Below are 24,342 nucleotides of genomic sequence, written 5' to 3'. Positions count from 1 at the left end.
GCAAACACATACAGGCAAACAACCACACACACTCACATTCACACCTTGGGGTGATTTAGCATCACCAACTGACCTCACATGCATGTTTTTGGACTGTGGGAGGAAGCCGGAGTACCCGGAGGAAACACACGCACACACAGGGATAATTACAGCTTGGTAGATGTAAATGAGCAGGAATAGGCATTTCTAGTTTCATAATTGGTTATTTGGTGATTTCTGTTTTAGTGTGTTTACCTGAAAAGGACCAAATGTCTTTCTGAAGATGTATATTCACTATGCAATGAAGATTTATACACTTTAACATAAATGTTGTGCACACGACGGGAATATCTTGCTGTTATTTTTTTGTCTGCTTGGGATGAATTTTTAAAACAGATATACTGATATTGATTCATAGTCTGAATTGCATCATTTTATCGATCTATCTATCTATCGATCTATCTATCTATCTATCGATCGATCTATCTATCTATCTATCTATCTATCTATCTATCTATCTATCTATCTATCTATCTATCTATCTATCTATCTATCTATCTATCTATCTATCGGTTTTATTGAAATTATGTGAAAGCTCCTCCGGCATCAGAACTATATTAAGCGTCAGTATTCGACAGCGCTCGGGTCTGTTCGTTCTTTTCCGTAGCCCCGCCTCCTGACTTCCAGGTTGTCAGGGGCAACAGTGAGAGACGCTTCGTGTGACGCGACAGCCACAAAGTGTCGCTCGATGAATTGATCTCTTCTCACATTTAACGAACCAGTGGGTGCTATTTTGGGGAACGCGGCACGTTGGTGAGTTTGCAGTAACTCCGTGTGTCTTCAGCTGTATTTACGTTAGTGAGGAGCGCGCTTCAAGAGCGAACTTTCGCTCGCCCATATAGCCTAGCTAAAGTTAGCCGCTAGTTAAAGCTAACGGACATCAGTGTATTACACATCCGTGCGACATGATGTTTATTGAATATACACTGTAGAAAATATAGACCTGCAGTCAAGTCTGAAAGGCCTGTTTCTGCTTGTTAGACTCCCGCCTCGGTGTTTTAACTACATGTATGGCGAATTTATAGAGTAAGACACTATGAAATGGATGCTACTAGAATGGCTGTGATTAGCGAACCTTCACATCATGAGTGACACAAAGAAGCTCAAGTCAAACAGGGGAGTCCTCATAACTCCATCACCTGTTTGTTTTCCATATTGTTCAGCGCAGGGGGGACATGGCGGTGTATTTTGATCACCGTATCGAGGCCCCTGAAGGCAGTGATGTCCCCTTCCAGCTGTCCTGGCACTCAGCTCTGTCTGTCCTGGCTGTGGCCTCAAGCAGCCCAGCTTCTGGGGGAAATGTAGACCTCTACCTACAGCAGGTAACATCGACTGCATGAATGAAATCAATCAGAGAACCTTTTACAAGCTTAACCCTAATAAAAACGGAGGTAATTGTTTTTGGCCCCGAAGAGGAAAGGTTAAAGGTCAGCACTCATCTTGACTCCATGTCACTTAAGACAACAAGTCAGGCCATAAATCTGGGTGTAATGATGGATCAGACCTGAAATTTAACATCCACGTCAAGACAACAACAAATTGCCCTTACTACCATCTGACTTAAAGGATTTCTGACTGAATAAGATTCTGAGAAACTTCATCCATTAATTTTTACTGAAAGTTGGATTATTACAACGGTATGTTTACAGATCTCAGTAAAAAATGTGTAAGATGATTCCTCACCAACACATAGAGTGTTGAGCAAATTACACCTGAGCTTCGCGTGTATTACTTGAAAAAAATTAATCTTGCAAAAAAACATACAAGTCATCAAATTGACCTTTTTTAACAAGGCACATTTGACAAGCCAGAATAAAAGAACACAGGCAATCTTAGAAAAGCAGCAGTGCATATTGTTATTAGTAAATGAATATTATACAATGGTAAAAGCATGATGGTCTCTTAGATGTTCATGTCTGTTAACAGGGAGAGTATATGGAGAGCTGCCACACAGAGCGCCCGCACCAGCCGGCAGTGCTACGCTGGCATCCTGTTAAAGCAGTGTTGGCGATCGGCTGGGAGAATGGAGAGGTGGTGCTGCTGACACACCCCTCTGGAGATCACACAGTTCTTCCCAGCACACACACAGCCTGCATCACCCTGCTGGAGTGGAGTAGCTCAGGAAGCCGCCTGGTAACTGGTGATCGGGTGAGCGTTACTGACTCTGCAAGCTGCAATACCAAAATTGCATGTTTAGCACGAACTTTAACAGTTTAAAATCATATATCATTCCAATTTTAGTAGGAAGTACCTTCTTCTTCTTTTTGTTGTTGTTCATAACTGTGTGTTTTTTTTTTAAATTGGCAGACTGGAGTTCTGGCAGTGTGGAAAGTAGATGCCAGAGGGAGACTTCAAGGAAACCATTTAGTGAAGCATGAATATGGAAACCCGATAACATGCTGCATCTTCAGGCCTGCCTCACCCGGGGAGTAAGGAGCCGGCTCTTCTTTTTACACCCTTGTCATGACAAAAACTGAAAATCCAGTGTACTTTTGTTTGGAATTCTGTGTTTCTGAGAGTCGTTTGCAATCTCTCTCTCTCTCTCTCTCTCTCTCTCTCTCTCTCTCTCTCTCTCTCTCTCTCTCTCTCTCTCTCTCTCTCTCTCTCTCTATTCTAAAGTGATGTGGCAATGCTTGCTCGGGCGTCAGTGAGTGGCGATGAAACTGCTCTGGACATGTTCAGCTGGAAGGGGGCTCCTCTGAAGATGGGCCCACAGGAGGGACTTTCCTTCTATGTCAGCACTGCAGATGGTGGGAGTCAATCTTCTGGTTCTGAACCCATTTTTATATACTATTTTGTCTTGTATGTAAAGTCTATAGCATGGTGCACTTGAGTCAAACTCTCACACTGTTGTCATTTCAACATAAGAAGGTTTTAAACCAAAATCCTTTTCCAGTGAGGAAAGAAATGAGAACATTTGCATATTTTGTTCCATCTACTGAATGTTTCCTCTTCCTTGAAGGTAAAGTCCATAGTGTGGATGAGCACTGCAAGACCACCACCCTCCTCAGTGTAGAGGACTCCATCAAGACGCTCCTGTACCTTGACAAGAGAGACGCCCTGGCAGTGATCACAGAGACCCTCATGCTGTCACAATACACTCTGCTGCCTGCAGGTGGCGCACAGGAGTTTATGAAGGTATCGTGATACAGACGATAGTAGTTGTTATGTTTATGTCACTGTAAATGCATTCATATTCTTTGACCGTAGGTGTCAGTGGGCTGAGGATAAGTATGAACTAATATCCACATAACTTCGTAACAATAATGGCATTTTTTGACAGGTTAAACTGAGCAGTAAGTCTGGACAGAAAGTGGACATTATCTGGACAGAGAACAGTCTCCTCATCACCGCGACGGGGGAACAGTTCATCAGGTTGCCACCGACGTCCTGCTTCTAACGTCTACTGTGCTTAAACGTTGAAACTAGAGGAATAACCTGCCAATGTGTGAATGTTTGTAGGCTGTGGGACCTGGAGAGAGATGACAACTACATTTTGTCTCTCGATGAGACTCTGGGCTTTGAAAGGGGAGAGATGATCAACTGTGTTTCCTTCTGTGCAGGAAAAGGTAATTGTCAAGTGTTTGTTTCATAAATAAATTATTAAAGTGCATTATGATAGACCGTCCAGCTTAACTTCAAGTAACCTGAGCACACTGTTTTTCTCAATCAAATAACCTAACTGTGTTTATACAACATTGTTTTTTTCCTAGAAATCCTTGCAGCTGGTACGTCACATGGACGCATAGCAATGTGGAGGATGGTGGTGCAGCCTGGGAGCAGCAGAGGGGAGAGCAAGGCTCAGTGGAAGCTACAAACACCCACTGAAATACATGGGAATGTCACTCAGCTGCAGGTACAGCGATATATTAATACACAATACATTTGCTTTTGCAGGGTTTCTATCGATGTAAAAGTTAAAGGAAATCATTCTTTTCAGTGGGGCTCGAGCCTGAATCTGCTGGCCGCCAACAATTCCAACACAGTGCTGATCCTGTCTGAGCATGTGATGTCAGCAGATTTCAGCCAGCAGGTGGCAGCGGTGCAACTCACCCCGACTCAGCTCAGCGTCACTCAGTTCAGTTCAGAGCTGCATCTCACGCTCCAGTCTGACATGCACATCAAGGGAGTGTGTGTTACCAAGGTGAGTGTTCAGAGGAGTGTTTGCTGTGTTCACAGAAAGAACTGAGATTCAAAGTTGTGTTTAACGTGACTTGTGTTGTCACACTGTCAGGACTCCGTCACAGTGTGGAACGGCAAGCAAGTCACTGTGTATGAGCTTTCAGGGACAGTGCTGCGAAATACAGGTACGACACCCACCCAGGAACGCACTGAAGTCTCCAAACAGCTAACAGTTATCCCGATCTTTAACCTTATTTCTTAGTTTCACCACTGCCCTTGTCTGTATCCTGCTTCTTTTTGACTTCCCAGGATCATTCCTGTGTGACTCCCATGTGGTAGCTGTATACGACGAGAACCTGTACACTGTGGAGCCAAACAGGGTTCAAATCCGCACACCACAGGTCTGCTCCGCCTGCAAATATCTATAACTGTTTGTTCTTGAAATGTTTACATCTTAGTTAACCGATGGTGATATGGTTTTCCTGTCTCGTCCCTCTAGGGCACGGTGAAGCAACTTTTAACCTTCACCAAAGCAGAGGGAAACCCCGTGCTGCTTCACGTGTGTCAGGCTTACCTGGTGGTGGGAACGGACACAGCACACGTCAGAGTTTTCGACCTCTCAAGAAGGTAAACGTTGCATGTGCTTTTCATCAGTTCCCCTGGCTAGAACAATAACTTAATTGACCTTTTCCAATGTTTTGTAGAGATGCCAAAGCGCACTGTAGTGCTAAGAACCTGGCAGACCAGATCCTCAATCTGGGAGCCCTGAGGTCAGTCAAGTGTAACGGCAATGGCAGTCAAGTCAGCATGCTAATCTCTCAGGTGAGTGGACAACATACAATTTCACTTTCTTGAATCATTTCAAAATTGTAATAAGATCTGTGGCTTTCACTATAAATGTAAATTGTATAAGGAGTATTAATTTAACTGAGCGTTTCTCGTTTCTTTCAGGTTAATGGCCGACCCGACCACAAAGTGTACTTTTATGATGTGGAGATGGACACTGTGACACATTTTGACTTCTTCACCGGCAGACCGTCCAGCGGCATCTCACACCAAGACGAAAGTGAAAAGTAACTCAAGTGGTTTATTAGCCCATTGAAATCTATATTTTGCAGGCATCCACTTTCAAACTTGTTAAATGTTCGTTTTGTTTTCTAGTCAGCAACTTCAGGGGACGGAGCTCAGCCGCCGGTGTCCTGTTTCTCACTCCTGGGACGAGTCTGATCCTCGACTGTTTGTTTGTGAGACGGTGCCAATCAGCTCAGAATCCTCGTCCAATAGTTACTTGGATATGGTAAAGACAAACACCTAAATACTGAAGTACTGCTGTGTGGCACTATGGGCAAGGTGTTGTATTGCTGATGCAGAATCAGAATCTGCTGATGCAGAATTTACATGTGTATTTCCATTATTACAGTGAAAGTCGTTTCTCTTTCTTCAGGTGGACGTGTCAGTGGTGACACTGTTTTGTACGCAGGAGCACGGGCTCCTCCTGCAGGACTGCTACTCCAAACCTCCGGGCCTGCAAGCCCTCCTCGCCCTCGCTGTGCCCTATTATTATTTTAGCTGCAAGGTGAGGATAAAGGTGTTTTTTGAGAGTACTTGCATGGCTGGTAAAGGTCTTGAGATATTTGCTGTTTCTGATTATACCCATCATTGTTCTTATGTGAAACTCTCTTTGGTCTGACACACCCCAGCTATTATTTCGGAGGGGGGGTGTCTTTCTGGTGGAAGTAAGTGTCTGTCATGTACACTTTGTTCTGAGAGCTTCTGTGTTCTTGATCCCCGACTTCCCCCTGTCAACATGTATGCCTTGTGCTGCATGAAGCAAAAATACTGAGCAGCAGCAGCACAAACGTATTCATGAAATGTCTTGAAGTCACGATCCTGTTTCTCCCCATAATGCACTTGATGAATAGGTTTGTTTTGTGATACTATGTTGTTTGGTTTGATCTGCCTCCTGTCCCTTTCCCATGTCCTTGACAATAATTAGCCCTTCACAGCATAGTTGTTGGTTTTACTAAATGCTCAACTCATCACCAAATCACACAGTTATTGATCACATCATGTGGTTTTTCATTCCTCAGCCTGGTGAAAGGGACCCGGGTGCAACAGAGGCTCCATCAGCGTCACATGAGACCCAGCCGGCCAGAGGGGCGTCGGCACAAGCCCCCCACATGGTGTCCAGACGAGCTCTCAGAGACTTTGTGGGCCTGGAGAACTGCGAGAAGGCCACACGAGACGCCATGCTGAACTTCAGCTTCTACCTAACTATTGGTGACATGGACGAAGCATTTAAGTCGATCAAGCTCATCAAGAGGTAGGCTGCGAATGGAAGTGCATTCACCATGATCATCACAAGTTTTTTTTGTTCAATATCTGAGGACACTGATGCCAATAACCTTAAATGTTTAACTATAACAAACCACTTTTCACTGGCTTAAAATGAGAGTTATTGTTGCATTTCACTCCACATGTTAAACCGGGGATTCAAACATAGGGCCAGAACCGACACGCAGGAGGCTCCAATCTGGCCAAACCACCAAGCAAATAGTAAAAATATCAAAGAAAACATAGATTTTGACTGTATTTTGCACCAGAAGGTTTCATAAAAATTGACTTCATGTTGAGGTTGTAGTTATTTTTGGTAATGATTGTTTGGTTTTGTGAAAATATGGACATTTTCATCACATATACTCTTTGCCACAACAAAGAAAAAGTTCTACTTTAAATGTTAATATGGCGCTATTGTGCTGGCCTGGCCCGCTCAAGGTGAAACTGGACTGTTTGTGGCCCTTGTTCTACACCCCCCCCTCCAGAGTGATATCGAATTGAATTAAATTGAAAAGATTTATTTCAGACATGTGGTAACAACAACAAAACCCCAAAATAAAAACCCAACGAAACAAACGACCACGTGGTCAAACTACCAATTCTAATAGCTTGGCAGCCATGACTTGGATATGTTTTCTCGACTTCTCATCAGAATGTTTCACCTTGTCTACTTTATTTTCTCCCGAGAAACTTTGATTCATCTGTTAATAGTGGTAACAGTTTTAATCAAACACTGACAATCCTGTAAAGACAAACACACCAGTAGTGCATCTTAAATTAAAGTTTGTGCTTTGCTTCAGTATCATATGAAAATGCTGTCATTTGATTTAATCCACCAAAGCTGAACTATTTGATTGTGAAATAGATCCTTACTCCGCATGGCATGACATGATGAAGAACCTTTTTGCGTCTCCACGCTGAGGGAAGGAACTCTTCAGTGTGTGTATATATGCGAGTGTTTCTGTTGGAATATGGGTGTGTTCTGAAGGAATGCACTTTTCTAAACACAGTCTGAATCACAAGCACGCCCACCTCAAGTCCCTCTGCCACTTCAATTGAAGTGAATTTTCCTTTCCATTAATTGAAGCAGCTCATGTGTATCGCTGTTTGGACCTGATGAGTTGATATGAGATTACAGCAGTGATCTGAGGTTTTTGACTGACTGAGGTCACCTGCTATCGTTTTCACTCATACAAACGTTGCACAAATAGGGAAACTGCATATTCCACTGACCGGATGTTTCAGAGAGTTTCATAGGCCTGTTGACAGGTTTACTAAACTCTTCACCGATGGCTATTTTTACTGCTGTTTACTTTTTGGGAGGTGAGTATTGTGTTTAATTCCCGCATTTCTCCACCCACAGGATTATGCATTTCCTGCAACAGTAACCTGTATCTTGAGGGACTTGAATCAACAAAGGTTTTTATGTTTAGGTCCGTCTTTGGCCTGTAAAAGACAAGTCAAACCCTTTTCATCATTTACACATATTCAAAACCATGTCAAGCTCTGCTTCCACAGTACACTATAAAATCCACTTCTTGACATTCTCCGGAGAGGATTTAAAGGTTTGTTCCTGTGTATGAATGAGGCTTCATTCAACCTTGTCCTTGAATATTTGGAGTCAAGCACAGACAGGTCTGAAGGAAAACAGCCTTTATCCAGGGCAGATATTCTCAGTATGAGAGTTCCTCCGTCCACCCAACACAGAAAGTCGGATACTCACAGGAATGTCTCTTTCAGCCCAGACTGTCTGACTTCCTCTCATTCATGTTGTCCCTGACTTTCAGGTGACACGCTGCGGGGTTATCTGCTCTTATCAGTGGGAGTCCTCTCCTAGTGTCTATTCCACTGCCACAAGTGTTTAAAAGTAAAAAGCCCACCGTGGCATCACAGCATGTTCAGGCTGAGAGTGATTCCATGTTGTACTTGTACTTGCTGTGATACACTGAACTTCATGCTCAGCTTTTTGTGATGCGAAAGAATGGAAAAACCTGAAAGGAAACTTTTTATAGCTCTTTTTCACACGACCATCATTCCCTGACGCAACCATTACATCATGAATTTGTTAAGATGTCGACATTTATATTTACAAATGATGACGTCATCCAAAAGCAGTTTGTCCTCTTCCTTGAACATATCACTTGTTATAAAGCTAAATAAAGATATTTTGAATACAATTCTACAGTCTTCACCCAATTGTAACAAACTCATTTGAGCTACGACAGACGCCTGGTTGCACCAGTGCTCGTGTGTCCCTGGATTACTTTGAGGGATTTGAGCAATATGAATGTCTTTATGTGGTTTTTATTCCAGATGGCTGCCTTTGGCTCGTTAAGTGTCGTGACGTAGGTTTAGTCGTTGTAGTTTCGTTGAAATATAGCTTGTGCTGGAACGTGAGCATGTGATGCTTCACCAACATCCTAAAGTTTCACCGGTCAGGAGGCAAACTCCACCGTCCTCTCCACTTCAATTAAACGTTGCAGTTGGGTAATCGTATGAATATATGGACAGTAATGGCGTGCCTCTGCTTTTAGCTACATAGCTGTTTGATCGTTCATGATCTGCTTATCTGATAAAGCTCTAGTAACCTTGTGGATAAACAAACAACCCTCAACTTTGGTTGTCAAGTTAGCAATCCCTGGGATCAGAGTGATGAAAAACGCTCTTTCTTTTGGAGCGACATTTCCTCTTAACTTGACTAAAACAGTAAAATGATGGCACAGTAGCGTAAATAACAACAGCTCCAAATGTTCTCCCCTTTTGTATGAGTACATTCTGAATATTACATTCAGTATCTCTTTACAAAACATAAAACATTTGTTAAGTTGAATAAGTACAATATAAACATTATGTTGAAATAACATTTCCTTTATTTGTGGTTTGTGTGCTATTTTTTTTTTAAAGTCTTCACTACTAGAAATGTAACAAATGGCCCCATTTCTATTAAATCTTCTGTCCAAAACAGAAAAATCCCAAATTGTCTTTGAACAGTTTCTGTTCAGACTAATTTCTGTTGCATGATGTCTGTAGCTCCCGCAGAGCTCTTATGTCTGCTGATGTCAGTAAAACAGTGCAGCCAACAGTAAATAACCCACAATCAGGATCGACTACTATTAAATATTGAGGTCAACATTTTTCTTTTATCATTTTTACACTTTGTAAGGTGAATTTATCCTCTTGCCAGTCGATTTTAACCCCCTGCTGTGTGTTTGACAACAATGGGTTCACAAGCACTTGCAAAATAAAATATCTAAATGATTTTCATCCTTGAAAGAAAAAAAATCAGAAAGTTAACACTTGAAATTCCATTTTTGTCCTTGGGAACACATCTTATGAATAAATTATCGTATTGAGTGTAAGACTGTCTTGGTTTCAGGTGAGGTCATGATGACTGAATTTAGATTTAGTATATTTATGGTGGATTAAAATAAAATAAAAACAGTAACCACAACAACTAGTGTGCTTCAATATTTACCAATAGATTTATTGAACTTACATGATATATTATTATTTGATTGTTCCCATTGGCAACGTGGAAGTTTCACACACAGCCTGGAATTCTTGGCAGAAGTCTGATATGGTCACAATAATACTACTACTAAAAATAGCACTACCCTATTCTATATATTATATTAATTTACTTATACTGTATGTACCACAAGCGAGCAGAGTTTCATAGGGAAAGCATCAGGAAAAAAAAATAAAACCATCGAACAATGAAATGTGCCATTTCAAGTTGCAGTATATTGGCAAAATACTTGCTATCATCAATTTATTGAAGTTCATGTGCAATAATTAGCAGGTTTTCTTTAAATTTTCATAAGTTCCAATCACTAATTAAAATGCCCTAATGTTTTTTTGATTGATAACAAAATTCAACAGTTTTGAAGTAGAAATTACTGCTAAAGGTGACAGAATCTTCTGCTCTCACCTTGTTAGTTTACCTACTTACTTGCCACATATGTCAGTACTGTTAATATGTTATACAAAATGTAATAAGCTTCAAAAAGATGTAGACATATATGAGGTATTCTGGTGTTTCAACATCATTTATAATTTCCAATTTATAATTACGCAGGTGAGCATTTAATAAGTGCGCATTTAAGAAAACGAAGTCAAGTTCCAGCTTGATCTTTTCATTAGTCCGACTCCCATTCCAGCTCACCAAGCATGAATACATGAAAAATCAGTCATTGAATGTTCCTGGAACTTTGAGACTGATCTATTTCTTCTTTCTTTTTTTTTTTTGCAAAATATGTGTAACGTGCATTAAGTAGCAAACTATGTCTTCGTCTTGACTGACTGAGCGACCGGTGGGAGTGATTGATTACGTTTGCAGGTGCTTGTCCACAGGAATGTGTTCTTCTCCTGAGAATCATATTGGTGGCATCTAGCTGGATTATAACTTGCAGAGTCTTGTCACTGTAGTCTTTATTTCTTTTCGGCTTGGCTCGTGAGGCCTCGCCGCTCAACAAGGGGATTCCACGTAGTCGTTGTCCAGCCGCGGGTGAAAAGGGGACGCGAGCGAACGACTGATGATTATAACACGAGGTGGAAGGCAGTCGTCGCGGCGGTGCAAAATGTTCCAGATGAGCATGGCTGCAGCCAGCGTGGCGAGCAGGCAAGCGACTATGTCCAAGTAGCAGGAGTAGGACAGGTGTGTGTAGGGTCCGATCCTGTAGAACGTCACTAGTCCAATCACCAGCACGAAACCTGCATGGAAGAAAGAAGGACTGAAGTGAGGATCCAGCATATCGCTCCACAAAACCATGTTTATGAGTGGCTTGCTCTTCAAGTTCATATTTGACTTTAGACACAACGACAATGTTTTATTTTAGGGCTCGTTTGAAATTAATTGTTCAGGTCTCTTGGACATTAATCTACAATTAAAGCCTCCTTATATGCAGACCATGTGTTGTGTGCAGCCCGTGCTAGGATGGGAGTCATATTTAGCAAAAAATACACTTTAAACTGTTGTTTCCTCATCTTACTTCTCGCATTCATAACAAATCCTCGGGCAGGTGACGAGACGGTAACAAAAAAGAGTTTGAATCCACAGCCTCATAATTTCCTTTAGCTTCCAGCCTCTGTTTGGCTCTGTGTCGGACACTAATAATGGCTAGTTTGACCTTAGAAAAAAGATCCAGTCTTTTCAAATTGTTCTGAGGGTAAAAATAAATCAGATTTAAAGCTTCAAATGTCCCATTTCATGACAATTTTTTTAACGGCTTTCAAAAGTTAGAATTGTGTCCTTACAGAGCTCGATGTAAAATCTGTTTTAAACCCATTCTCTTCAGAAACACATCTCATGGTGATAGAGCCTCAGGCATCTGGACCACCCATGACACCGACAGACCTGCATTACCATATATGGGAGTCACTCTCTTGGCCCAAAACTGGCCACAAAAAGAAAAGCTTTTTGGGTTCCCCCCTCTTTATTTCTGCATGTCTGTATTTCTCTACTTTTAGACATTCCCAAGACCCTTGTTAGCTGGAAAACTTGAATCCCACATGCTTAAAATTAGCCGTGCATCCCTGCCGCCGTGTATCTTACGCCTCAGCCGGAGCTCTGCATGGGGCCCTTTGAATGTGGAAATCTGTTTCCTCTGAGGAAAGGCTTCTCAGATCTGCAGATTAAAGTTTTCAATAGTGTAAAAATATCAGAGCATGACTATACGCTCGGTAAAGCCTTTGACATGTTTTATCTCCTGACTTCTTTGATTCACCGCAGTGAGGAACTCCTGTTTGCATGCGAACAGCCGTCAGTCCCATGCTGTTCCTCTGATCTTAACGTTGTTTGGATATGGTTCAGTGCTCGCACCTTTCCTTGTTCTTTACCGTTAGGGATCATTACGAAAGCACTGTCATTTGTGTTTCTCTCGGGATTTGCAATTATTACTACATGCAAGTTCCAGTGAACAGAACACTCAGTCATCCCACAGCAGTATAAATACAGCGACCTAAAATAATCACTGGAAATAGGGATGTTAGTGCTTTAGGATATGAATCAGTGAGTTTCCTGAAGCCGTCAGCGGTACAGATGAGGGGGAGCTCATTTGTATTTCTCGCTCTACCTCTGAGCTAAGATTTCAGTCATTGTTTCATGTGAGGATGTGGATAATCGTGTCTGTGTATCATTGCGTGTCAACCGCTGTGTGTACGCCTAAGAATGCAACTGTTTGCTCGATCTCTTCATGTTTAACCTGTCTGGCTCCTTATACAAGAAAATGAATAATCTCCTGTCCAGCCTGTAGCCAGGGTGGGCTGTGTGAACCTTCTTTTTTGGCACACACTTATCTCTCAAACTTCCTTCCCCCTCTTCCTCTTTCCATCCTTCCTTCCTTTCCTTGTTGCCACACCCGGAGCTTCGGGGTTGATATATTTGCTGGAAATTTGACAATCTGTCATAGAACAAATCTAAATAAATCTTGGAAAGGTATTGAGCTCCTCTCCTTTCCTTCCACATGATAGTTTATAATATTCACTAACATTACGAGCCTTCTGACTGCGTTGCGCAGAACTTGGTCACTTCCAGATCACCAGAAATCTCTTCATCCAGGGATTTCTGGAGAAGTTTAGGACTCCTTTCAAGTCAGGGTTAAGTTATGGTAATCGAATCCTCCAGTTTCTCCTGATTGAAAGAAATATAAACCTCATCGTCTTTTGAGCTAGTGTTGTTCCATTCACAAAACTTCCCAACATTGTTTCTACTATGTTGCTGAAAAACCACTCAGTCGAGCTTAATATTGTTATTACACTCTCACACGGCAGTTTTGGCACGTAGGAAAATGAAAACATTCCAGAGAAAGGGAGCGATTGATGAAATAATTTCCATTCATTCAAAACCGAAGCCCATTCATTGACTCAGTGGGTAAGGGCTTAAGAAGAAATTAACAATGGACTGATGAAGGATGCAGCTATTTGTTCTCAGAAGATTAGCACCTCTGGCTTATATTTCGTTGAAAAGCCACAATCATGTAATTCATATATAAACAGGGCTGCCGCTATAACAATTATGTAATCATAGATGATTTATTTTGCCCATTCAGCCATCCATCCAGGTATATTCAGCAGAACAGGACAGACAATCTCAGACTCAAGTACACGTATAAAACCCATGCACGCCAACTCTGCACAGTAAAACCTCCTGGATGAATCCAGACTTGAATAAGAGGTCTTCTCGCTATGGCGTAAGAAAGCCTACTGATGTATTGGTTGGATGAATTGTAGATTATTCACATTGAATTTTGTAGGAAAGCTTTTTTTTTTTTTCTTTTATCAGTTTTTAGCCAAAACCTCTGAATATTATTTGGTATTTTTTTACTGTCTGATAAAGAATCAATATCACACAAAGAAATGCATGAGGCGCATGAACACTTTCATTTCTGCCTGTCTCGTGTTGAGGCTCTATTGTGTTGGCATTGATGACATCAGACCTCTATTTTGGCTCAGACTGAAATATCTCAACAATTCAATGGATTGATACACGTTGGTTCGTAATCCAGATTATGCAGTCTACTGAAATTTGAATTCCTGTGATACCAGTAGACCAAAGTTTCTACTTATCCAGAGAGGAACCCTAAAAAAAAAAGCATTCTATTATTTGATCATTCTGAGCTGCAATTTCTATTCTAATCTCAAAAATGGAGCAAACACAATGTTAAAAACAGAACATCCTGAAAGCTTGGTGGACTTTGACGAAAGAAGAACAAATGTATTGAAAGTTATCTTTCAATATTAATGTTTTATAAAGTATCTTGTGTTAATTGGAGATACTCTGTTCTGTATTGGTGTGAAGGCCAGTGTGTTTGACTGCCTCTGTTTGTCCGGTGATGGATTGTGACCTGTAAGGGGTGTACCATGCCTTCACACATCGTCAGCTGAGATTGACTCCAGCATCCTGTTCAGGGTCACAGGGCGCTGCAGATTGGCTTCAATGACCCATGACCCTGAACGCTGGATGGTGGGATGGATGAGTAGTTCAACACCACCCGAAGAATAACCTTTTAATTAATTAACTCTGGGCATGTCCCATTATAGTGCATTATACTGTATTCACAGGTTTGAGGATGAAAACATCTTGATATTAAGTAAGAATTTGAAACTGAGTTTTACTGTGTGTTTCAGATTGTTTGTCTGATTTACATCATATAAAATGTAAATCTTAAATATTTAAGTTTGTTGACCATATATGGTAAGATGCCATTCTTCCATTGAGATTCATTATTTTTAGATGTCAAGGAAGTAGGCGTGTGGGCTCCACTGCAATGTAGACCAGGGAATCTGTTTGGTTGCTGTATTTCTTGATTCCACTTCGCTTGGTTATTGGTCACTCAGATGCGGCTGATCATGCTGTTGAATATTGGGACACAGTACAACTGGGTGGGTAACAATCCTTTCATCGAGGTTTGTGGAGAAAAGGCGTCATCCCCGCGGCAGAGGGATAAAGAGAGGAGTCTTCATTTGCTGCTGCTCTTGGACATTTTGTAAACACAGACATAAAAGCTCTTACAGCTTATCTAGATGGAGGCAAGTCCCACCCTGCTGCCACATGTGGGCCACCAGACAATTCTCCACCAAACTGCACAATCGCAACACACAATCTAGCGTACACAAACAGGCATGCACATAGCCCGCTCCTGCCAGCGCACACACAAACACATAGTCCCTGTCGAAAACTGTCTTTCCCGTTCTCCCCCCTCCCCTCCCCTCTTTTTCCTTCTTCAGCTCAGGGGTTTGCATAACAGGTAGTCACAGACATTTCCTCGTCCTGAGCAGGGATATCCTGGCGCCCGGCAGTCGCTCCCTGGCTCACTGCAGCTCTGGCCCATGCTTGTTGGACTCTGACTAAATTTAGACCCAAAGCAGACCCCCTTCATCGCCACTCTGATCCCAAGCAGCTGAGCATCCACTGCACAGCACACTTCCTCAGCAGGGACACTGGGACAGGCTGGAGGGATGGACGGATGGATGGATGCTAGCTTTTGAAGAGAGGCTTTGTTTTTGATCACAGTCACAAACAATCTGTAATTTGGGTTGTCAGTTTGGATGCGGGTGTTTCTCTAAACCTTGTATAAGAATGTCAGACATGATGGGTTGTTCCTGCCACTACTGTGTAGTGATGCCATTTCCACTCATTTTTCTACAATATGTCCCGACCTGTGGCCAAACCTTCTCACTAGTAATCCCAGCAGTATTTCAGACCGACATTTATTGTTTGTAAGTCAAACCGTCTCGCTCCATTGTGATTTCATTTGAACCTCTCTCGGCTTCATTTAGACTTCAGTCACTCCGTGTTTGAACATTTGGTGCAATGTGTGCTTGAATCCAATCAAACACATAAGGTGTAGGAATGTCGACACTTACTGGCAAGCTGGAAGAGAGCAGCGATGGCCTCCTCCCACCACTGAGATTCCTGCGTGATGAAAGGCAGCTCCATCAGGCCGAGCAGGAAGATCAGCTGACCAGCAGTCAGGGCCACTGTCGCCATCAGGTTACACGCTCGCATCATGTTAAACTGCACTTGAGGGATCAGAAGAAAAACGGTGTCATATTGTGATCGTTTGTAGCACTGTGGTGTGGACACAAATACAGTGTTCTTTCGTGAATTGCGAGGCACTCCTTTGTGTAGGGCTGCCAATTGAAATCAGTGTTTCCCAGACTGTTTGTTGAATGGCAGCTTCTCAATGAAGCCTTGTATAGTAAACTCACAGATTCATCACTGCAGTGACTTCTAAAGTGTGTGCAGATTCTCAAAGAGCACAAGTGCAGCATGCTTGCCATACAAAAAGACTTGGACTTGTAATGTACACAACATGCTGTGAATTCTTGGCTACATGGCAACAGCTAATGTTTACGTGAATACATAGTGTATGTAAACCAGATGTTAAGAAGCTGAGATATATTCTGACCCAGGCAGTGCAATTCTCGTTATGTAGAATAGAAGTGATCATCATGTGACGTCAGGAACAATACTAGTCTTTTCTCATAAGTACATCATTTATGACATGGCCCTCAGTCATCAGGATTATTAACGCAGATGCTTTCTCACCTGTTAACATTTTTTTAATGTAGATGCAAATGATTGTAAGTGAAGTAAAAACTTACATTTGACGGTGCTGCGGGACTCTTGATATCCTGCATATTCAGAGCCCCATCCAAGGCCTTCACATTGCTTCTGCGTGCCTTGGACCCTCCTCGCTGCCTGAAGGTCATCGCGGCCCTTTTCCCCTCCAGAGGGGCACATTTTCCACAATCCCACACTCCGCTTACGTCCGTCCTCCAGAGCCTGCAGGACCCAGCTGGGTGTGAACGCTGCAACATTGTTTAGGACCAGAGAAAGCAGGGCTACAGCCACCGCCGCTGCCACCAGCCTCTGAACGGCCATGTGACGCCCGGCCCCCGCCACCTCTTCCCCTCCGTGGTGTCCCTCCTCCGGCTGCTGGTCCTCCGCGGTGTGCTGCCCGCCGCCCGGCCTCTCCTCTGGGCCAGCAGCACCGGCAGTGCTCAGGGGCCCCGGACTCCTCTCCACCTCCTCCACGTCTTCCAGCTGAGGGCTACGACTGTTCCAGCTCACGTAGAGATGGACCTGGTTAGAGTGTTGTTTTAAAGCTTAGCTAAAGAACATCTCCATTCATCCTCATTCAGGAGTTGGTTGTCGTCCTAGGAGACCCTCAGCCCTCCTCCTCAGACAGCACAGTGAGCACATGGGGACGAATCCAGTTGACAGCGAGGTCCATTCCAGTAGCTCCGGCTGGCTGCAGCTTGACTCTGAGATCTCAGTCCTTGGTTGTTTTTGTCCGTATATTAACTGGTGTATTTTATCTTTTATCCTTTTCCGTCCCTCAGTGCTCTGCTTACTGCCCCGGTATGACTTGAATGAGTGCAGCTGGTTTGCCTGTGGATTGTTTTTTTTTTTTTTTTTTCTATTTTGGTTTCAGAGAAGAACTGGAGGAAAATGCACCAATTCCTTGAACAGCATTGCTCGGAGCAGGCGGGCCGGTGGCTTTGACTTTCCCTCGTCTTGAAGAGCCCCTGCAGCTGGAACAAGTCGTCCTCTTAGCCCACCTCCTCTCTACTTCTTTTGGTCTTGCTCACCGACTCAGCTTCTCTGCAAATCCTTCAGGTCAAAGTTGAGATGTGGGGGAGTTGCTGTTCACCGCAGTCCAAGACATCAGTGTGCAACTGTGGCAAGCTTTAAAAGGACAGCCCCCTCCTTCATGCTTACTTCCAGTGTGTGTGTGTGTGTGTGTGAGAGAGAGAGAGAGAGAGAGAGAATGTCTACCCCCCCCCCCCCCCCCCCCCCCCCCCCCCCAGACGTCACTGTGTGGTGTATTCTTTTGTCTGGAGACCAGGGGGCGTTTGCCGAGGTCCTCTCTCTAGTGTGCAACAAACATTTTGTCCGCCGCAGCCAGCCAGCGACAGGATGTGTTTCCTGAGAGGAAAAGAGGATGGGAAGAGGGGCCAAATGTAGACCCGTTTCTTCTCTCGTCTTTCCTTTTCTGGCTCTCTAGATCTCGCCGCTCTGTAGGCAACGAAATGTACTTTTTTTTCTGCATTCATTTTTAAATGCGTCACTATGTTGTTCTTGGTTTTGGGTTCTTTGACCATGTCAAGCAACTACTACTCATGCTTCGTTTTACTTCACTTGGCCTCCCTCTTACAGCAGGGCCCCCAAAGATTTGGGGTATTTCCTGTTGCCAGACTTTAATAATCAGCCCACATCTGTATGAGCTAAAGCGAGGAGGTGGGACGGGATACAAATAGAGACCAGATGGCTGTGGAATCTTAAATTTGGAATTGAAGCTGAAGTAAAGGGGGTGTCGGGTGGATTTACGTCAGCAGGTCAAAAGAAAAAAAAAGAAAAGGAATGAGAAGCATGACTCTTGGCTTCAGTTTTAAAACTTTACTTGGAGGTTACTTTTGTTCAATATGCAAGAAAGCTTGTTTCTGCGTCTTAGAATAATAAAAGATACTGGAGGTCAGACACATGGATGTCAGCATGTTGTTCAAAACTTTCACAATTGTACAGTCTCCTCTGGATTTTAAAATTTAAACTGCAAAACGATCCCACCATTTACACACATTGTATATTTCCCAAACAGGAATGTGTTGTTGGATGTGCATACATGTGTTCAACTGCTTTTGCTCTTGAATAGTAAAATACCCCCCCCCCAATGCAAACAAGTAAATTCTCTTTCTCTCCATAGCAAAGTGGTCTGGGAAAACATGGCACGGATGTGTGTGAAAACACGACGGCTGGATGTGGCACGTGTGTGTCTCGGGAATATGGGAAACGCCAGAGCGGCGAAGGCTCTGAAGGAGGCGGAGGCCGAGCCTGAGCCCGAAGCCAGAGTGGCCATGTTGGCCATTCAGCTCGGCATGTTGGTGAGACCTCTACCATCCCCCCACTTAAGTTTATAAACTTCATCCAGAACTATTATTGGATAATTTTTTTTAATTTTAACCTCATTGTTCAGCTTGCAGTATTGTTACATCTTCGCACTACAATTACCACGTCCTCCCTTCAAGCTCTGCACCACACCAGGGACTTTCCCGGAGAAAACGGCGTTTATCTTTCTATCATCTCTTCTTGTCCTCCAACAGGAAGATGCAGAAAAGTTGTACAAGAGCTGTAAACGCTACGACCTCCTCAACATCTTCTACCAGGCTCACGGTCGATGGCAGGAAGCGTTGGAGATAGCTGAAATCCATGATCGCACCCACCTGCGCACCACCTACTACAACTACGCCAAGTATCTGGAGTCCATGGGCGACAAGTCACTGGCAGTCGCTTAGTAAGAGAAAAGCTGCGATTTTGGGTTTGTGACACAGTGGTTCAAAGTTAACAAAGTAGAATCATTTGTTGTTTTTGTTTTTTTAGCTTTGAGAAGTCAGACACACACAGAGTTGAAGTTCCCAGAATGCTTCAGGATGACACGCCATCTCTGGAGATTTATGTCAACAAAATGAAGGACAAGTACGTCCACTTTGGTCTCGTGTAAAAACCTTGTCCTGTGCAGATGATGCCACATGACTGTTAAACACAAGTACTGTGATCTTAGGAATATCTATAAGTGGTGGGCCCAGTACCTGGAGAGCCAGTCAGACATGGATTCAGCGCTGCATTTCTACGAGTCTGCGCAGGATTACCTCTCTCTTGTCCGAGTCCACTGTTACATGGGAAACATTCAGAAGGTGAATCTGTCGTTTGTAGTCTTTCAATAAGGTCATTTCTTTTTCAGGGTACAGTATTAGTCATTTTAATGGTATATATACATTTTTGAGAAAGTGTCTTTCATTAATTTATATTGGAAATAGATGTACAGTATTCATTTAGCGATTGGAATCTAATTTGTAAGAGTCACTCCGACTCGTTTAGTGATGTAACGCTCTCTGATTTCTTTTTGTTGTAGTTGGGTGAGGACAATCAAATTGTCCTGATTCTGTCACCATGGATACCTTTCACCGTTCATACGTGTGATCTAGTTTTCATTCCTTCTTCAGGCGTCTGAGATAGCCAATAACACCGGCGACAGAGCAGCTTCATACCACCTGGCCAGACATTACGAGGGCCATGACGATATCAAACAAGCTGTCCATTTCTACACACGAGCCCAGGCTTATAACAACGCTATCAGACTTTGTAAGGTAAAGTAGTTCACCATGTGTCCTTCTGTCTCATTAAGAGGCTTAATTATAGGTTTGTTCAGAACCAAGTGTGTCTTTACACAATACCAAGCAATGGTTTGAAGCATGAATGGCCAACATTTTACTTTTCCATCATTCAATACAAAACAAAAACAACTTCTGATGTATTTGTTCTGCGGCAAAGTACAATATTCCAACATAATTGAGTACTATCTTAAGGTACAGAGACAAATATGTGAAGCGATGGCATGGCCCCCACTTAGTCCTGATGCCTGCATTTATGAAGAGACTGAAGAGTTTGACACAGAATATCTGTTCTCACAAAAATGGTTGTTGTTATTATTATTATTATTATTATTATTATTATTATTATTATTAGTAGTAGTAGTAGTAGTAGTAGTAGTAGTAGTAGTAGTGGTCAGTTTTGGAGCCACAGAGGTCATCTTTACATTTGTAATTAAAATAGTTAACTTGAGCACTAGGTGGCAGTATAATCTTGGTTGGTGGTCAGTTGCACCCCTAGCAGGAGTGGACATCATGTTTAAAATGAGTGACAAATTAAAGAGCACAGTGAAAGATTCACATGGTTCTTGCCATATAACTGCATCACAGTGACACTCAGCTTTTTCTTTTATGAACAAACGGCAACGATTTGAGTTAGAGATTTTTGTGGGGATTCAAAAGGCCAGAGATCAGCCAAATGACAAAACTGTACTGACGCAATCCTTCTTTTTTGGGGATTGAAATGCATATAAAGAATATTCCTGAGAACAAGTAACTAAAACTGTTGCCGAGTACTTTTCTGTTAGTGTCACAGCTCAGGTCTTTTCCACATGGTTTACTGATTGAAATGCGTTTGAGCAGGAGAACAGTCTGGACGACCAGCTGATGAACTTGGCTCTGCTCAGTAACCCCGAGGACATGATGGAGGCCGCCTGTTACTACGAGGAGAAAGCCACCCACATGGACCGAGCTGTTGCTTTGTACCACAAGGTCAGTCGCAGGTTGTTTTTAGATGAGCGTGTCTTTTGGTGCCTTCTGCTTCACTCCACAAGGGGTCAGTGCAACATCACACGTTCACACTGGGCCAGGCGGGTTAATGTCTTGAACCACATATATTCATCTTCTCTCTGGCAGGCTGGTTATGTGTCAAAAGCTCTGGAGTTGGCCTTCGCTACGCAGCAGTTCTCCGCTCTTCAGCTGATTGCAGAGGACCTGAATGAAAACTCTGACCCAGCGCTCCTCGCTCGCTGCTCAGACTTCTTCATCACTCACTCGCAGTACGAGAAGTCTGTGGAGCTCCTGGTAGCAGCCAAGAAGGTACTTTTATCAATCACACTCTCGTGGATGCTCTGATGGGCATTGTACGTGACATTTGTGTTTGTAACAGTACAACGAAGCCCTGGAGCTGTGTGTGAGCCAGAACCTGACCATCACTGAGGATCTGGCCAAGAGAATGACTGTAACGGATTCAAACGACTTGTCTGAAGCAGCCCGGAAGGAGCTGATGGAGAAGATCGCTGACTGCTGCATGCGCCAGGGAAATTATCACCTGGCCACCAAGAAATACACACAAGCAGGCAACAAACTCAAGGTAATCATGATGGTGTGCAGTAACATTTAGCTGGTGTTTAGATTTCAAAACAAAGCCTCATCTCATTGTGCTTCTTTTCAACAGGCAATGAGGGCACTGCTCAAGTCAGGACATACAGAGAAAATCATTTTGTTTGCCAACGTCTGTCGTCAGAAGGAGCTTTTCATCATGGCTGCCAACTACCTCCAGTCTCTGGACTGGCGTAAAGATCCGGATATCTTGAAGACAATCATTAGTTTCTATACTAAAGGCAGAGCACCAGATCTGCTGGCTGGCTTTTACGAAGCCTGCGCTCAGGTGAGGCGGCACGCCCAACGACATATCAACTGATTTCATCAGCATCCCTCTGCATGTAAAAAAAATTTCTATATATGTATTTTAGTTGATTACAAAATTTGATTAGAATACAAACATGAACAAATAAAAAAAAATGCACACGAGGAATAAACATGATGGAAGCAGAGTACCTGGAGAAACCAAATTTCCTAAAAAGTTGAAGTACAATTAGAATGATTCGAGAAAACATTATTTCAAAATCCTGAATCTATTCTTTTCATCCCTTTGGTTTAAAGGTGGAGATTGATGATTACCAGAACTATGAAAAAGCTCTGGACGCTTTGACTGAAGCTGCCAAGTGTCTCTCCAAAGCAAAAGATGCTTCATCCGGGCAGCAGGACGTCCGGCTGGCCGACCTGCACCATAAGATCACTCTAATCAAGAAGTTTGTCCACATCCGCAGGTAAATAGAGCCCTCAGCTTGGACTTTCTGAATAAGTTCAGCAGGTTCAACTGCTGCTGTTCAGCCTTTATCCACATTTAAGACTCTGAGTCGTCGTTTGTCTGCAGGTTGTATCCAGAGGACGCCGGTGACGCGGTGCGGTTATGCGAGTCTCTGCTGGAGGAGCCAGAGTTGAACCCTGCTGTTCGGGTTGGGGATGTTTTTAGCTTCCTGATCGAGCATCACTGTCAGCAGGGCAACTTCCAAGTGGTGACTGCCATCTTCGCTTTGAGCGTTTTGCACTATTGAATCAGTTACAAACAGGTAGTTGTGTCTTGAATCATCATGAGCGTAAACATTCTGCTCTGTGTGTTTTATAATTGTTCTTCAGGCCTACCATAAGTTGGAGGAGCTCCAGAAGCTGCTGCCCTCGCAGAACGTCCGGTACTACATCAGCCAGGAGAGCCTGCAGGCTCTGCACAAGGCCATCGGTTTGCCTTTTGACCGCGCAGACCGCAAGCAAAGTCTAAAGGAGGAGGATGAGGTGGAGGAGGACTTAAATGTATAACGACTGTGTCTCTTCTAACTGTGTTTCATAGTTTGCACTTTTCTAGACCGGACACAACTGTTGAGCTGGTTCTATAGAGAACCGCATCAACGTGATCGTGTCAGAGCTGCCAAAGCCACACAGGAAGCACAGCTGCTGGTTGCAATAACAGGCGCCTGACTGTCACAGAGAGAGAACTCGAACGTCACAGAGAGAGAACTAGAACGTCACTCGGTCGAGCTCATGCCTGTCATCGATGTGAGCTAACAGAGTTAGCATCGAGCTACACCGTCCAAAACGGAGTAAATATCTTACCTCTCTCGCAGCTGGTTAATCTAAAATCCAAAATCTAATGAATTGATCCTTGATTTCATGCAATTTTGTGAAAAGTGGGTAAAATACGTACATACATACAAATAAATAAATAAATACACGTGGACAAAAACATAACCTTTGCCCTAACAATTGTTGGTGAAGGTAATGGCGCCTGTGAAGCAGAGACACAGGATAAAGACATTGTGAGTATTTCACATTTCACCTTCAAAACATACTACCTGAACCTGTGAGGAAAGAAATCCATACTGCACACTGCAATCAGAAAACACAAGCTGCTGGCCAGTAGAATCTCTTTGCATCATTAAATGTGAATCGACATTGTAGTTACAGAATGTGTCACTTCTGTTTTATGGTAAATTTTGATCTTCTGATGTTCTGTTCAGGACTGATGAACACAGGTTGCCTTTGAGCTGCATCAGGCTCTGAACACTGTTCCAGATATCTCCTCACATCTGTTTACACGCTTTTGGTACTATGTATTTTTCACTCAACTGTGTGTATTAAATGTAAATATCCTTTGGCCGTCGGAGGGTTTTTGCAGCTATTTTTGATAACAGGTGAGGCCCCTTAAAAAGTGTCTTAGATTGTGATCCACTTGCGTTTTTTTTCCTAATCACTGTAAAGTTATAATAAAACATATTTTGAAATTTGACTGGTTTGAAAGGTCTTCTTTTGAAGCCTTTGTATGAACTGACCTGCGGATAAACTGTAGCTTTAGTGGAGGTGGTTGTGGTATTAAGTTTCTCTAATCGATTCTGTTCAATGAAAGTTAACTGTGATCCCACAAGTAGCCACCAGAGGGCACTGCTGATCATGAGTTTTACCAACTTTTACTCCGCTTTAGTCAAATCCTGAGTTAGCTGCAGATATTTAAATGGTGAAGGGTTTAAGTTCAAATCCAGGCACGTTTTTTGTGTGCTTTTGATTTGATTGACAAACAAGTATTAAAATATATTCAAAATAAAGTCTATAAGAGATAAGAGGAAGTGCATACACCAG

At 42.9% G+C, this 24,342-nt stretch overlaps 2 protein-coding genes across 2 annotated transcripts; one reads left to right on the top strand and one right to left on the bottom strand.

Moving 5' to 3' along the window:
- The first annotated feature begins 680 nt into the window (after positions 1-680).
- Positions 681-23,994, top strand: ift140 (intraflagellar transport 140 homolog (Chlamydomonas)). The gene is made up of 31 exons (XM_080479113.1): positions 681-792; positions 1,203-1,361; positions 1,966-2,187; positions 2,347-2,468; positions 2,659-2,789; positions 3,002-3,177; positions 3,323-3,414; positions 3,502-3,608; positions 3,753-3,895; positions 3,980-4,183; positions 4,274-4,346; positions 4,471-4,562; positions 4,661-4,788; positions 4,866-4,983; positions 5,113-5,234; positions 5,323-5,458; positions 5,606-5,737; positions 5,862-5,897; positions 6,252-6,484; positions 18,708-18,885; positions 19,105-19,295; positions 19,382-19,477; positions 19,563-19,695; positions 20,005-20,148; positions 21,013-21,141; positions 21,286-21,468; positions 21,539-21,742; positions 21,827-22,039; positions 22,315-22,481; positions 22,589-22,730; positions 22,852-23,994. Exons 2-31 carry the CDS (start codon positions 1,215-1,217, stop codon positions 23,026-23,028), a joined length of 4,371 nt encoding a protein of 1,456 aa, XP_080335239.1. The 5' UTR covers positions 681-792; positions 1,203-1,214; the 3' UTR covers positions 23,029-23,994.
- Positions 8,498-17,736, bottom strand: tmem204 (transmembrane protein 204). Its single transcript, XM_080479124.1, has 3 exons — positions 16,606-17,736; positions 15,865-16,020; positions 8,498-11,211 (listed from the first exon to the last, which is right to left on the bottom strand). Exons 1-3 carry the CDS (start codon positions 16,883-16,885, stop codon positions 10,967-10,969), a joined length of 681 nt encoding a protein of 226 aa, XP_080335250.1. The 5' UTR covers positions 16,886-17,736; the 3' UTR covers positions 8,498-10,966.
- Positions 23,995-24,342: the final 348 nt, after the last annotated feature.

Source organism: Lipophrys pholis (genome assembly GCF_963383615.2).
Source record: "Lipophrys pholis genome assembly, chromosome: 1".
NCBI lineage: Eukaryota > Metazoa > Chordata > Actinopteri > Blenniiformes > Blenniidae > Lipophrys > Lipophrys pholis.
Note: the sequence above shows the minus strand (reverse complement) of the source record. Positions and strands in the feature narration are given on the sequence as shown.